The 17,198-nt window shown below is 34.2% G+C and overlaps 1 protein-coding gene across 1 annotated transcript; it reads left to right on the top strand.

Annotated features, from left to right (window-relative positions):
- The first annotated feature begins 701 nt into the window (after positions 1–701).
- Positions 702–9,286, top strand: LOC131047411 (acyl-CoA-binding protein). Its single transcript, XM_057981298.2, has 4 exons — positions 702–857; positions 4,112–4,229; positions 8,656–8,718; positions 8,845–9,286. Exons 1-4 carry the CDS (start codon positions 846–848, stop codon positions 8,913–8,915), a joined length of 264 nt encoding a protein of 87 aa, XP_057837281.1. The 5' UTR covers positions 702–845; the 3' UTR covers positions 8,916–9,286.
- The last annotated feature ends 7,912 nt before the right edge of the window (positions 9,287–17,198 follow it).

The raw sequence follows: 17,198 nt of genomic DNA, 5'->3' as shown, positions 1-17,198 counted from the left end.
AGATGACAATGTAAATGGATCCTTGGTCTTGAATGATTCTTAATGAACTCACTAGGGATTAAGTTTTACTAGTGCAAGACTTTGACATCATAAGGTATGAAGTTATGATTATGTTTCAAACAAATTTTGTTAGAATGGATATCCCTTAGTCCTTGACTCTTAGCCAAAGAGGTTTCATACTCCCATATCAAATATAAACGACTTTATGAATGAAGATTCCTCCATAAAAAATAAAAAATAAATTAATATTTTAAAACAAATTTGAAAAAAAAAACACATTAAACAATTTGATCAAACTATTTTACTTCAAGCATCTCATTGATTTATTAACAATTAATAAAGCAAACAGATACATTAGTGTTCCTCATGTGACACAAACAAATAATAAATAAGGTAAGTAAATTGGTCACCAACTCTTATTATTGGGCTACTTAAAATCGAACAAATGCCGTAGTGGCATAGGCAGGGAATTAAAAACAGCAATAAATCTTTGATTTCGTGTAGTAACTTCCTTGGGAGAAAAGTTAGGTGCGTTTGGTCCATGAAAACTTATTAAAATATTTATGGCAGACAACCAGTAAGATATTCTCAAAATATATCGAATATTTTTCTCCCAAGTTTTGGACCACGCAACAGGAAATAAATTGCAAATGCAAAAACAAGAAAAAAAAAGCGAAAGTGACTGGGAAAACGAAGACCGTCCGATACGTCCAATGATAGGGCGTGGCATGTGGTTTGCATTGATTGCCTATTAATAAGTCTGTTCCCACATTTATTTATATCACCTCCTCTCATCGAACACTATACTTGTGTATTCTGTGCGCCAGGAGAAGCAGATCGGAGCCATGGCACTCAAGGTATGTGATTCTGCTTTTCTCTAGCCAATTTGCAATGTTACTGCTATTTGCTTACAATTCTTTGCATCAATTTGAAGCTTAACTTTGTAAAAAATTGGCGATCTTAAGGTTTGTAGTTCCAGAGAAGAGTAAAGTGTTTGCCATTTCAATTGTTTTCAGTAGTTATTTATAATTGGCTTGGAAAGATCTGTTTTTTCCTCTTATCTGCCACAATCTAATGCTTTCATCATTTTCGAATCGGTTTCCATGTCCTGTTTCCTAGCTCTTATTTTGACATGCTCTGGATCTTATTATTTCTGTTTATGCATTTGCTGAAAAAGTTGATGTCTAGCAACCATGACCTGTGTGAATGAGTGGAATGCAAATACAATTGTAGGGCTTTTTTGTAGACATCCGCGTGAGATGAAAATCCATTTGCAATCATTTTATCCTCTTTCAAAGCTGCTATTTTGACACGTCATGGGAGGATGCCAAAGCAGAGTCAGCCTGCTGCATATGGAGGTTCAATTACCTTCTGAAGACTTAAAGCCTGCATCCCCAACTTAGAGTCTTGGTGGTGAAAAAACAGGGGAGACTTAAATTGATTATAATGAATGTATGTGTGTGATTAGTAGATGCATTCAGTTAATTGATTCATAGGTAAATGTTCGTTAAACGGGCCCGACACTAGTAACTATAACCAACTGACCCGAGGGCTGTGATCCAGCGATAAATCTTAGGTTATCTACAAAATCTGTCACAGGTTTGAGGGATGGCTCGATTTCCCAAGGATGGCACCTCATCCGAAGTACCCATCACAAGAAGAGATATTAAGTTTGCTTGGCCAGATCATTTGGTTAGTTAGTGGTGCTTGCTAGATTGAATTCTTGGGTTTTATATCTGGTAAGCTTGCCTTATATGTCTCGAAGAGGTAAAGGTGGCTAGTATTGTATGGAATTGGAGACCACGATGTCTTTAACTATCTTTACCACAATAATCCAGCAATTGTTTTGGGAAGGAAAACAACAAAATTTATGTATTTTTTGACAATGTAATATATTTTATATCAAAAAAGGGGACACTGTACTGAATATGCTCCATCAAGATAATTTTTGTCAACTTAGAAGATAAACAAGGTAAATAAATTTAATATATAAAAAAGAGACACTATCCTGCATAACCATCTGAAATTTGAACCATGTGCAACCGGAAGAAAGAAAAAATGGTATGCTTGATTTCTTTTTCATGATGCATGCAAGCAAGTTCTTTTCTTTTACCTATGCATGCATTCTTTTCTATTTCACACAAACATGGTCCTTGCTTGTTGATATGCATGCATGCTGTTTCCATATGTACAAGTTTTAACTTGCTTGCCTGCAGATAATCTTGATCCTGAACATCAAAAACGTAAATACGTTTGCTTTTGTCTTCCCTGTTTCTTGGCACCTTGAGATTACCGAGCCAGGTTTGTTTATAATTTTTTTATTAAATTTTTTTTACTTTTTTTTTTCAATCTTTGTGTTTTTTATTTTTTATTTTTCCATAAATGTTTCATCTTCTTTGCTTGTTATCTTTTGACTCTTTATGGATGTTTACTTCTCTTTTTTTTCATAAATGTTTCTTTTTCTTTTCATGTTATTTTTTCACTCTGAATGGATATTTACTTTAGGTTCTGATTTTATTTTTTTTCCTGTGTTGATCCTTAATGGAGCCTATTGTTATCCATTTCTTTATCATGCTTATGTTTTGAAACCTCCTTCACCTTTTGATTGTGTCATGCATATATAGCCTTGCTTCCTATGCTCTCTTCCTTGTAGACCTGCCTTTGTTTATTTGAAATCTTCATTTTTTGTTATGCACTTATTAGATTAAGGAACTTATGGTGAATTTCTTCTCTGGCTTGTAAAGAGCCTTTGTTTCAGCTATGTTTTTCCAGTTTGGTTTTGAATCAACCCTTCATTTTGGGACTAGAGGACATTCTTTAACAAGAAGAGCATGTTTGTAAGTCTACAATGAAACAATAAAAAAATATTATTTATTTCTTATAATCACTCCAAACGTTCAGAGCAGCATGTGATTATCTTTGGGAGAAGCCCCCCTAGGTGCACCATTGCATATCATAGCATAGTTAGCAAGATTATAAGCAATAGTCACCTTAGAAGTCCATACAAGTTGACACACATTCTAGTATAGCTCGTAATATTATAAGCATAGTCACCTTAAAAGTGCATACAAATTGACCAATAAGATTTCCAACTTTCTCAAACTGCAAAGCATATAGCCATTATCCAAATAAGGGGATTTGGTGTGCATTCTCTTTTAATGGTTTCAAACCATGTTACTAAAACATCATGAAGATAGCTATATTTTGAAAAACCACCTTGGAAGTTCCCTTACCTTTATCATTTGCAAGAATTGGGATAAGTTATCCAAAGGACATGATCAAAGATCATACTCTCTTTGGATTTCAAAGTCCTTATTGGCCATCTATAGGTTGTCAATAGATGGTTGGATTCCATGAAATTGTCCTTCCGGTAGCTAAGATTGATAAGTTTTCTTACAATTCTTTTGGATCTAAGTCTAAGATTGGATTCTCCTTTTTTGCCTTAACCACACATTTTCAATTGTCTAACATGTATTATCCTTTTGTCATTTGTTGCCTCAATCGCAACTGCCATAATCTTCTTTGAAAGAAATGTTTCCCCCAATGAAGACTTGATGTGAAGAAGCCCCAATTGAGGGCAAGTACCCCTGCAATACGATCAGCCTCTGACTTCTGACAATCTTAGCATTCCTGAATCTTTCATCAGTCTTTCTGGATTTGAGAAAATTTATGCTTGAACAGAGAAGTTTTATTGTCAGTGTTGATAGCTTTCTAAAATGTTATTGAAAATTTCAGACACTCATTTAAATGCTTGCTGATGATCTCAGCTTTATTATTTATATTGTTTAGTGCAATTAAGCAAGAGAATCATGAAATGGATTGGAGGTTTGGTTACTTTGATGTGAACTCTATGGATTTCGTTTAACATTGGAAACAAATGCCTTTTAGATGAAATAACATAAAGAGGGAAAACAAAATGATATTTCAAATCAAGTTTTAATTTCTTTTCATCCAAAAAATAATGGAAAGCAATTAGTATTTATAGAAATTAAAAACAATGTTAGGGTCCTTATGCTTTCTTGTTATTTATTAATCTTGGGTGGCTTTTATTTTAATGGTTTGTTTGCATGTTGGGTGCTTAAATCAATGCATTTTATAACTTCAATTGTAGGATGAGTTTGAGGAGCATGCAGAGAAGGCCAAGACATTACCCCCAGCTACCACTGACGCTGACAAGCTCATTCTCTATGGGCTTTACAAGCAAGCAACTGTTGGGAAATGCAACACTTGTAAGCATCAAGTTGTAGATTTCTGTTTTACTTTTATTTCTTTCCCTTGATTTAAAAATTCATCAACTCAGAAGCAAATTTGCACATTCACAGGGGATATGTTTGAAGTTTTGTAGAAGCACTATTTATCATACATTGATTTTGAGTTGATAGCTTTTACTAGAATACAGCAAACATATATTATAAGCTTTGGAATCTAATTGAAGCTGTGAATAGAACTAGGGGTGTGGGAACAACCATGAAACACTTGACTAATTATAGTACATATAAAGAAGCAACATTCAAAATGGAGAATATGACATTCTTAGTTATTTTTTCAAAATACCCAATGCATCAAATTCTTGAAAGAAATAAAGTTTAGACACAACAGTTTTCTATACTTAAGATTACAAACATACCAATTTTCTATTCCTTATTTTCAAACTCGAATTAGAAACACATACTTTTCTTCTCTTGAATTTTGGACTTTCTAGTTATCTCTTTTGCAAGCTGCACTCACTTCCTTGCATGCTTCCCTGACTTTGCTTACTTCTCTTTACCGAATTCCAAAAGGCCCCCTCTAATTTTGAATGATTACTTTTTTTAATAACATGTGGCATACCTTTATAGTTGGAAATTAGCTTGCCAAAATGTTAATGAAATAGATCGTATGAAATCTCAATTCCTGAAAAGCTCATTACATGATTATTACCTTGACATATGTTGGACCTCTCACACTTAGGTGTTCAATATGGTATTGTTCCAGCGATACCCAACATAACCATTATGTTGACCATGTGATGTCTTCTAGGAGTATAATCTGAAGCTGCAAAGTGCTTTTGTTGTTATTCTTTTAGACCCTAAATTGATTCAAATCATGTACCCTATGCGATACCACAGAATTTTTTTGCATACATAGTGTTTCTTGTGGGATGCCACACAATTTTATGCATATAGAATGATACCTCTAAATTGTTTTCCTAAGCATCTGTAATCCCACAAAAACCATTGAATCCTTCTCAAAAAGATACATAAAATAGAAAAGCATGGTTGATTTGTAGTTCATATGAAGTTATGAGATTGGCAAAGTATCCTTGTCATGATACAATTTTGTCCTCTAGGGTATGTTAAAATTCAACACGTGGTATGTTAGATTCTGCCCTCTAGGGTTTGATGTAAATTGTCTCACTTAAACTTTGATCAAACCTACAATTCACGATGCTATAACTTGCATACACAAATTTCTGAAAGTACAAGAAGATAACAAATAGTAAATATCGAAATCAGAATACCACTTGCTGTCTGAATATTTCAGTATTCTGAATTTTGGTTCTGCAGTTCTGATTAGAATATAGTGAGTACCTAGGGTCTTAAATAGAACTGCAACTTGGGTGATTCAGAAGCAAACCAAATATCTTGTTTTTATCTGATGTCTTCATCCCAAAGAATTCTAAAAAGAAGTCTGCAGTGTGCCTGGTGAAAAAAAATTTAAAAAACCAAAGCAGAACTAAAAACATGTCTGTTGTCCTCCCAGCAGAAACCTAGAAAATTATTACTGCTATTAAGAAAAATATATCTATTATTCTGGAAAATCTCAGCAGCACTTTTTTGCTGTTTTTAGTGACACCAAAGGTTAATAAATAACCCATGAATTGGATGCACATGATCTGTTTATTTTTAGTTTTTGAATCATCAGAATATTACATAAAAATACCCACAACTGCCTCAGAGTAATATAAAATAAAAAACAACTTGAAATAGGTGCTGTAGCTGCAGGTATTATAGCCTTAAAAAAGGGACAAAAGCACCAAAAGAAATTCTTCTAACAATAGGTATGCTGGCATCCAGCAGAAAACTAGTCTTGGAACCCTAAAGTGCCCAGAATAGTACACTTCACTGAAATAAGTGCACAGAAAAAAAACTAAACATCGCTCAAAACTAGAGTTGCAACAGAGTTCCACTGTCGGAGCAGCAAAAATTTAACACATGGTATTCACCTAAGAAATACTTCATCAATATCGATTCTAAATGATTCATTGATTTCCACTTGAAAAGTTATATGATTTCGAGATATCTTGTTTTGGTTTGCAAATAAAGTGGTGGCAGTGGCCTTTTAAGGCATTTTTAGTGTGCAATTCCACACTACCTTCTTCAACATGATATTTCCTAGAAGATATCTCAACGAAATATCAATTTGATGGCACACCGGATTCCTCTTGGAAAATTGTATGAATGTGTGAAAGGCAATCGAATTTTGAGGCCATAAGAGAAAGGTAGAACCTTTGCAGTCTCAGGTTTTTGACAAGGTAGAACCTTTACATGGTTAGCTCAAAATGATTTCAAACATGGTTCTTTTAAAATCCAACAAAATGGTTTTGCAAGACCTTAGAATGGTTTGAAACATGCAGGATCATGTTTTTTTAAAGGGTTCTTGCATCAACAACCATAAAATAACAAATATCTAGTATAATGTGTAATTATAAACAAAATTGATGATGACAGCGATTTTTAATGTCGTTCATACAGAATCAGCCTATAGGATGTATTGAAATGTATCATTAGTTATATACATTTTAACATGGCCTTTGTCTTCATTGGACAATGCATAATTAGAGCTGCTCTTGTTGTTATTGGGATTCTAATCAACATAACTTTCTGTAGGTGGAAGTGTGATCTTTGTGATTGGTCTCAATTTTGCAATCTGTATCTTTCTCCTTGTTGTTCAATTTCATTATGTCTAGAATGCCCGACAAAGGAAAATGAGGTATAAGATACAAGTCATTCATCTAGATGTATAGATGAAATAGAATTGAGATTAAAAAAAATTCCTTAACAGTATCTTTTCTATAATTGAATATTGGAGGAAATGAAGGTATCCAAATCTTTTTGATTCTTGTAAGCTAGTATTTATTAAATGTTATTTTAGTAATGAGAATGGATGAATTTTCTTCATACATAAAATCTGGGGAAAGTTAAAAGAAAATGGTGTTTGTCTCTAATTTTTCAGTATCACAATACCTTTTGAATTAGTTCAATGTAGGTTGAAAGCATTAGTTCTTACTCCTAACAATATATATTTACTTTTTGAAGCTCACAATGTTAAAAACTTTTGATTCCACAAAATAGGATTAATAAAGTCTTTGTTATATTTCAGCTTCCTTGTAATAGTAATATTAGTAATATCAATGTTCCATGCTTTCTTTTTAACTTCATAAGGATATAAGATTTGATTTTATCAACATTGTTGATAATATTGTTATAATTAATATTACACCATCTAAGCCAAGCCTGAGTTTCCACGCATTTTGTTGTGAATGGTGAGGTCACTTTTATTAGAAGTGAATACAATGAGGAGTCTATTGGTTCCTAAGTTAAGCTTCTATTTATATTTATATGCTAGGTTTCTAATCATAGATTTAGACTCTGTTGATTGGCAAATCTGCTTTGATCAAAAGAATATGCTATGAGCTTATACATTTTAATTTGAAGTTGCAGGTTGGAAAGTGCTTTTGTATTTGCTCAATCTTGTTACATTTTATATTTGGCAAAAACCTTTTCAATTTTCATAAAGCCTAATTGTAGCACGCAAAGTTAAACTTAATTTCATAATTGATTTTTGTACATGCAAATCCTCACGCTCTTACCATGCAATTTTTTAAAAGAGAGGCTATTCTTGATGCATTTCTTGGATAATTTCAAAAAATACTCTATTCAAATTGTAAAATGTTTCCTTGTGGAAAACAATCCTCCGCAGAAGGTAAAACTTTTTTTTTTTAATTCAACCTTAAAGTTGGCCTTCATAAACAGTGGTCATCACATGATGGCCCAACCAGATTTGAAATACATTATTAGAATTGTAAAAATGTTTCTTATAGAAAACAATTTTCTGCGGAAGGTAAACCTCTCTTTTTTAGTGGGGAAGTTAGTCATCATAGCCAATGATCTTCACTTTACACCTAACCTTCTGCCTCTCAATGATCTTCATTTTACTTCCCAAACTCATTTTTGCCAATGTAAGTCAGTGCTATCATGCTCAAACATATGTTCTGAAAATATTACGATGGTATGTGCTATAAATTTATAATGGTATTCAAAAATGCTCATTGAAAATTGAGTTATGTTACAAGACCTGCCAACTGCACAGTGCAAACTTTGACAAGACCCTTAAATTGTTTTTAATATGCTGGGCGTGCTTTTGATTATGAGACTGTAAAAGCTCACATTGATGTCTTTGAGATTTGATTAAAACTACCGAGGTCTTTTTGCTTTATTGCTTGGTTCATGCTTTTGTAAAAATCCCGTCTGTTGTCTTATAGACAGTTAGCCTTTGCAGTCCAGACATTTTACACACGGCAATAAACCTCTTTATCACATTCCTTCTTTCATAATGCTTGACTATAATAGGTTCCGTTTTCAGATTACTAATAAAATTCATATCTCTTTGCAGCTCGCCCAGGCATGTTCAACTTGAAGGAGAGGTATAAGTGGGATGCATGGAAGGCAGTCGAAGGTTAGATCCCGTTTTGTGTTTCTTCAGTGTTGTGTGCTCAAACATGTTAAATTTCCTGTCTTTGGTATGACTACTGAATATATTTTGTTTTTATAAGCTCACACTGTGCGGTGGTGTTAATTACAGAGAAGACCCAGGAGACAGCCATGGAGGATTACATCACTAAGGTTAAGCAGTTACTAGAAGCAGCTCAGTGAAGTTGAGCTGTTTCCAGAATTGGAAGTAGACTAAATTATTTGCATCCTTTGATTCAATAACTTGAAAGCAAGCAACTGTTTACTTGTGCTGTTAGATGGACCATTTACTCCAATCATGTTTGTTCTATCCATATATGGCTTGTTTGATAATGCAAGTAAATGTGATAAAGATCTAGTGCAATTGAGTGTTATTTGTTTGCAATGTGGTTCAGTGAAAGGATCCTGCATTAGAATTCTAGTTGTATGAACAAATGTAGTAAATTGGTCGTAATTGTGTATGTATACTACAGGGCACCACAACCAATCTCTGTAACTTTGTTTTGTTGGATAATATATAATAAATATGAATGAATGTGGTAGATTAGTCATAATTTTATTTGCATGTGCATTAAAAAGGCCCAGTAACTTTGACATGTTGGACAACAAGGACTAAAATTTACCAATAGATTAAACATTTCTTTTATGATAATTCTGCATCGTTTTGCTTGTATTTTTTAAAAAAGGTTGAAATAAAGGGGCCTAAAGGCAGTGCTCAAAAACCTTATCTATTCAAGATGTATGGCTTATTCCCCCATATTGTGATTAATGATCGAGTGTACAATCCGATGGTCCAGACTCCACCATTATTCCAAATCCAGTTTGACCCATATTATTTTGGATGAGATGGATTTGTCTAGTTTCGGACCAGACAGATATTACTCTATATTTCGATGTTGCTCTAATTATCATTTCTGCATATCTACATATTTTCTATTATTTTTAAAATTCTGCTCGTAAATTGTATTGAAGTTTAATATGAATAAAATTCCAAATCAGATTTTTTGGGACCTCCGGAATGAATCAAATTTACCAAACTAGGTAACTCTGCAATGATTAGCTCATTGATCTATTTTGCACAAAAAGATTCTTTTTTGGCCTTCTTGTGGTTCCAGTGATTTTATATGGTTGTGAGGTTTGGTGCAGCAACATTTCAGAAAGTAAATGGATGTAGATAGAGAGATTACAAAAACATTTAATCACAAATAGTCTCAAGATTAAATCATTTATTTCATACGAGATTGTTTTAGCGGAAGTGGGGGGTATTGAGACGGTGGTTATGGTCCGGTTACTAAGGTATTTAAGAAGAGTAGAAAACATGAAGATACATCGTTGACCAAAAATAGCAGCGGAAGAGAAGCTAGAGAGTAGGAATAATACATGGATGAAACAAAATATTAAATGGATGAATAAATGGGATATTAGTATAAGAGACTGCCCAACTAACAGTAAGGAAATAAAAAAAAGTATGTGCAAGGAATGTTTAGAAAAAGCATGTGGACAAGACAACTTTGGAGGAAAAAATAATATTATATCAAATATTCCAATCCCACACATGACCATACACTAAAGAATTACATAGGAGTGGAAATAAAATGGAAAGCAAAAATGTTAATTGCTCAAATTAGAACTAGTTCACATCAATTTAGATGTGAAATTGGAAGATAGATGATACCTAAAGAGGAGTGGGTAGATAAAAAATGTATATATTGCACCCAAGGGGTAGTGGAGACAAAATGACATTACATCAATGAATGCCCAACTTACAAGGATATCCAGATCCACTATATTGACACTCTAAATGTAAACACCTTGAGCGATCTATTTGAAGAAGAAAAGATAACAAGGGTTGCAGATTTCTTGATCAAGTTACACAATTTAGAATCCAAGATGTAGAAGGAAAAGAAAAATGAGGTTTTTTTTGGTCTTTGCATACTCTTCTTTGTTGGCTACCCATGGGTCCCATAGGTTGTTTGGCCTCGTGGATGTTATTAAAAGCATTCATTCATTAGCTCTCCTTTTTTTTTGTCTATTGGAGGTCCGCATGCACACAAAAAACCAAAATAGGGAGATAAAAGATAACTTGTAAAATAATGAGCAGCCCAAAAGTAAAACCAATAGAAACAAGATCAAACTAATATTACAGAAAAAAATAATAGATTAAGTACACAAAGAACCTAACTACTAACTGTTATTAAAGACTAGTACAAAAACTCAATATCTATTTAGCTCCTCCATGTAACAATCCCCAAACCTTGATCTATAGCTTCGCTACCTCTGTTTTACAACCCCTTTGGTTCTCGAAGTTGCCATTGGATATCACATTTTTCATTGAAGGGATACATACCAAGCAATCCAAAAACTTTTGGTTTGATGACAAATCTCGAAGCAAACAATTGTTCTGTCTATAGTATGAATGTGTCGCCTTTGTTGTCAACTTATCTCACCCAAGTGCTCCTTTCTTATTAACCAAATATCACATTTTTTCATTATTCTACTTAAAAAATCACTATATTATAATTAATACTAAATTATTATAAAGATATTATGTTATTAAGTTTTAATATATTCTTGTTATTATATTTCTATATTCCATTAAAATCTAAAAGAATAAACTTTTAGTAAAAAATTATTATTATTATATTTCTATTAAACTCTTACAAAAGTTAAAAAATCTATTAAGATTATATTATTAATATATTATTATATTGATAGATGAAGGAAAATAAAAGCAAAAAAAAGTTGAAGTGGATATCCAACAAGGATGTCAAATTTAATGCTTTTAGTTTTTGTTTATAGGGGTTTTTACATCCATTATGTGAATGCAATAAGTCTTCAGCGTAATAAATACTTGAAATACACTAGATTTCTTTTAAGGGCCCCTGATATGCCCCTCCATGTTTAGCATAAATTGCTTGTGATTCCTCCATACAAAATACATATTTAGGGTTTCTTGTTTGGGAATATCTAAATCACATCTTTAATATGGGGTTTTGTTGGTTTCCCAACTTGTATTTCAGCAATTTCTATAGATTTACCTATTTCTTATGCTTAAAGTTTTGGAAGATTAGGTCAACAAACAAAAAACACCTTCAATTGTGTTTTCCTTTCCACTTCAGGCTCTATAAAATGTAGGTGGGTTTTACCTTTATGACATTGAGTGTAGTTTGCAATAGATATATACTTCAACACTTAATAGATCTATACTTCAACACTTTATAGATCCATACTTATGACAACGATTTGTGAATTAGACCTTAAAATGTGCAAGCTCTTTGTGTTCAACTTGTTTCAAATACGTGCATTTCAAGCAAAATGTAAAAATTTAAAATAGTATATTTAAGATTGACCATTTTATGACCAATTTTGAGGCTATGAGAGAAATTGGATTGGTCAATACAACATACAAATTCATTCATAACAATCAATATTCTTCAATGGTCTATTTAGAATTATTAATTTGTAATAATTCGGTTGACAAAGGGCTAATTGTGTAATTTACTTAAAGCCCTTTTCTATTATAGCAATTTTTTTTTTCTTCAATGAAGGAAATTATGATGTTGCTTGAAAAGAGGTTAATAATAAAAATAACATAAAGTGCAACAAATGTGCACAGATAAACATCACAATATTTTGCTTAGGAAATATTCAATTTTGAAATGGAGGTGACACGTAGTGGGAGCATGTATTCATATACATTCAAATTAGAGTATGAATAGTTATTATAGAAAATTGTAATCATTGATTGTGTGCCCAAAAAAATAAAGCACAAAAACAGTCAAGTCGTTGGCCAAAGTCTTCTCAGGTTTCTTAGAACTTTTTTTGAATCAATAATAGTGGCATTGATTCTACTTTTAAAGACGAGAATCCAAATTTAAGTTGGTGTGAGGAGTTGTCTTCAAATTGAACAAATAGAACCAAATATGCAATTGGTCATTCTCAATTGTTATATTATGTTGTAATTCAAATATAGAGTGAAACTTGAAAATTTTGTTGCTAATCCACTCTTGTAGGTGCTAATTTCAAGATACAACCTGATGCCCATTTGGATTCGGGGGACCCAGATGGGGGACCCAGATCATGTGGGGAGCAGATTGAAGCAGACAAGGAGAACGGTCAGGTTCAAAATTCAAACTTGTTGGGCGGCAAACCTGAAGCAGTATCAGGACAACACGTGGCAAGTGGTTCAAGTAGCCTTGTGGAGGGAAAAGAATCTAATGGGAAGGATCTCGAGGTCTCTTTGAATTTGGGGGACCTAGATGGGGGCCCCAGATCGAGTGGACCCATTGGTAAATGGTCCTCTCTGTTGGGCATCAAACCCAAAGGTAAGTCGTCCTTGCCTCCGGTTAAAAATACATTGAATATTTCTTAGGGAAAGTTCGCCTTTCCATTCCGGATCAAAGTATAGATCAAATTATTGCTCGAATGGAAAATACCCTGATAGGTAAATTCTTTGGGGCGAGACCTAACATTGAGGTTGTTCGTGGATTTGTCAAGAGAAAATGGAATTTGAAAGGACGGGTTGATGTGGTTGCTATGAATAAAGGATGTCTCTCCTTTTCTTTTTCATGTGAGGAAGATCGCAGACAAATCCTTTGTAATGGAACCTGGTCAATAGGTAAATATCTAATGGATATCTAGAAAGGTACCCTAATGCGGGCCTGGATGATAAGTTTGTGGTCCAAGTGCCGGTTTGGATAAAGCTATCTAGGCCTCCTATGGAATATTGGGAGGAAGATGTGTTTGTTGGGATAGCCAATGCTTTTGGGGAGCTTCTTTCCATTGACTCGATCACGACATTCAGAAGAAGATACCATCTAAAGCATAAATCCCTTAACCGGGTAGATCCTAATAGGCCTTTTCCATCTAAGTCCCCTAACAGGGCAGCTCACAAAAGAGTGTTTAAATCCTCTAACCAAGTTGATCCTTACAAATCATTAAGCTCCTAGCTGGAGTGATAGGCAAATCTCTTAACTGGGTGACTCCTAATAGGGTCTGCTCCTAACTGAGCGTATTGTAAGCTCCTAACAAGGCATACTTTGAAAGAGTACATTTTTTTGTGGGTACCAATCCCCACTATGTTTTTTCCCATTTAGGTTTCCACGTCAAAAAATCTTGATGTTCATGTGTGGAATGTCTTTTCATAGTGTTTATGTTTTCATGCATTATTTCTGATTACCGGTTATGTTAAGTTACTGCTATTTATCAAAGATTTGTAAGTGGTTAGCGGTAATGTTAATGAATTGATAGATGAAGTATTTTGATTTGATAATAAGTCAATATGAGTATGTGTTGATCAAATATCTAGTTGGTGAATATTTTGATTAATATGATTGCATAAGTGGGTAACAAGTGTATGAGATCTGCTTAAGAGATAGATTCATGCACTAAATGATTTCAGATCCGTTGTAAATGGTATTTTGATTTGAAGTTATAGATTGTGTTAATACTGATTCAACCCCCCTCTCAGTATTAATCAGATCCTCATAGAATTAACATAATATGCTCAAACATCCACACCTGTAGTAGTGTACAGGTCATCAAACTGCACCCCTGTCCAAACACATACTCTCCAAGGTCATGATAGAGATGTGCAAGCATGCTCTGACCCCAAGAGTATACTCTCTAACGTCTCTCCATAGCCCTAATTGTGTATGCGAGACATCCATGCATGTGGGTTTCATGCCCATTGGGGCACATGGCTAATGGAATGGTAGCAATCATGAGTCACTTCACTAGTGGAACCTCACTGGTAGGATGTAGGAGCCAACTGACCATGATGCGGCCCCTCGTCTCGTCGGGCATCACTCTCCCTACGCAATAAACCTTCTCCCTCCTGTACTCGGTAGCAGAGCGATCAACTCGATTTCTAACAGTCTCTCCTGTTGTTCTAAATTTCTGATTGTTTTGTTCTCTCTATTAAAATTCTCAAACCTCTGTCACTTATGGAGAGAAACAACATGAAATAGAAACAAAAGACAACATCTAACAAGATTTACACAAAAACCTTCTTCACTTCAAGCTTAAACTTAAGCTTAGGTGGGTATACCTCCTAGATCACTTTATGCATTTGAAAATTTACACAAGACCAGTGTCAACTCCTGCAAACCCTACACCTTTCATTATAACTGGACGTAAAAGAAAGACTTGTATTCATTTTCATTGATCATCAAGAAAATCATGAACCTTAACAAGCTATACCAGTGCCTTCTTCAGGCTTCAGAGTCACTCAAAATTGGGCAAGAACAGACAGAAAAGATTTCACACACATGCCATCACATTTATTTAACCAAATCTACATATGCCTAACATATATAAACTCTCATTATGTGCTAAATCCATTCATCGAATTCAAGTAAGAATCATTGATTACCAACGAAAAAGGGTTTAAGTATATCTAATTTCCCTCATTGAGGGAACAACCTAAACTCATTCGCGTGAATTGCCTTGCAAATCATTCAATTAAACAATCCTAAATGATTCAATCAAAATGGTAGCCAATCATAAAGACATGAAGACAATAGGAATTAAGACATAAAATGCTCTGGTCTATATATTAATACTTTTCATCAAATTATACACAACTCAAGAATAATTTTCCAAACACCAGACAAACCCTAAATACATTTTATCAGAGTTTTTTTACATAATTCTTGTGATGATTTTCTAAAGAAGTCCTAGTATCCATTTATAAAGATATGGATGCAACAAGCTTCGGACATTCCTAGAAAATTTGTTATAACCATCATTCCCTCTCAAAAGAGGGTTACAATTATAACTAAAGGAAACAAGAGGAAAACCAATTAGTTAACCAGCTGGATAAAGGCCAAAAAACCTCTCAGTATTCACAGATCGAGTGCCAGGTGTCTTTGATTCCTCAAAAATTCGATTAGCCTAAAACAAACAATTACAAGAGCTAACCACTTCCAACTTTCATGAGGTTTGTTACAATGCTGCAACATCAATTGACTATTCTTGAGCCTCTGCTTCTTGCATCACATATTTATCTTTCCATTTTTTGAACACGTCATCACTAGGCCAAGAGAAGCTAACAACTTTCTTCTTCAACTTATTTAACCTCTTCCATGTATTCCTCAATTGCTTAACTTCAGTTTCCAAAAAACCATAATGTGACTTTATTTTTTCAATTTCTTCAATTGTTCGAATGAATAAAGATGTATCATTTGAATTGATGACATCATTTATCCGTTGAGATAATTTGTGGCCTAACTCGCCAAGCCATAGTTCTTCATCTTTTAACTTGTTGGCGCTAACAAAACCTCCAGGAAAAAATTCAAACTTCTGGTCAGCATACTCTTTTCTATACAAGTTTGCTTTTCTTTCTAAACCAACTCTTCCCTCTGCCAACCTAGACATACCTTTCACCAACTCACAAGTGGATTTAATAGTGGCATTAGCATTTGCCTCTTCATGGGATGAGAACATAAGTTCCAAATCCACCTCCCTAGCCATCCATTTATTAAGAATTGGCTCCAGAATAGCCTTGTCCTCTTTTAAAGCAGTCAACATGCTCAAAATTCTCTTCATATATATATATATATATATACACAATCGAAGCCCCGACTGTGTCAACAAACTTCAAAATTGTGCCCCTGATCTTTTCCTCATATTTACTTGCAAACATGGCTTGAGCCTACTTCAATTTTTCCATTTCATCCTGGATAGTCTCGGTAGATTGGAAACCGAGAGTCATAGGGGAAGCGGGAAACTCAATGATTGGAATAGTAGATGGAGGTTTGGCTGGAGAGGAGGCAATCATCAAGGTAGAAGATTCACCTTTCTAATGTTGCCCTGCTATTTGATTCTTCAATTTTGCAATTGTACTATCCTTTTGAGCTATTTCAATTTTAGCCTCATTATAGGCTTTTAGGATTAACTCCAACTTTACCTGGAGATCAACGTTTTCCTTGGCCTCTTTATCAGCTACAACCATATTGAATTTTGCGGATTCCAAAATTGTACTAGCAGCCTCCACCACCCCCGTGTCCTTCACTCTCTTCACAATCATGCCTCCAGAATAGTTGGCTTCTTAGGAGTCTTTCCTATTTTTGCTCTCCTCCCTTCATAATGACCACATAACTAAGGCAGCGTGATCATTACTATAGGTCACTCCCTCCAGGGGCTTTGTTTCCTTCCTTATTGCTTCAAGAATTAATGAATCTGCTATGTCCCATTCAGGGAGAATCAAAACTCCAGCTTCTGCAATCATCTTCCGTCCTTGCCCTAGGGTAATGGTCTCAAATTTTGTCAACATTTATTGCTTTACATTTGCCTCAACGATAGATGTATCTTTGTGAGGACATTCATTTCTCCTCTTCACACATCTTGCCTTGAATTGTTCTATATTTTTTCTCCAAACAAACTGCAAAAAGGATCTTGTTTTGACAAAACTATCATCTGCCAGAAACTCCTCACTGGCCTGCTTAATGACAAGGTCCAGTTCTT

This window comes from Cryptomeria japonica, chromosome 4 (genome assembly GCF_030272615.1).
Source record: "Cryptomeria japonica chromosome 4, Sugi_1.0, whole genome shotgun sequence".
Classification (NCBI taxonomy): domain Eukaryota; kingdom Viridiplantae; phylum Streptophyta; class Pinopsida; order Cupressales; family Cupressaceae; genus Cryptomeria; species Cryptomeria japonica.
This window is presented reverse-complemented; position numbering and strand designations above follow the sequence as displayed.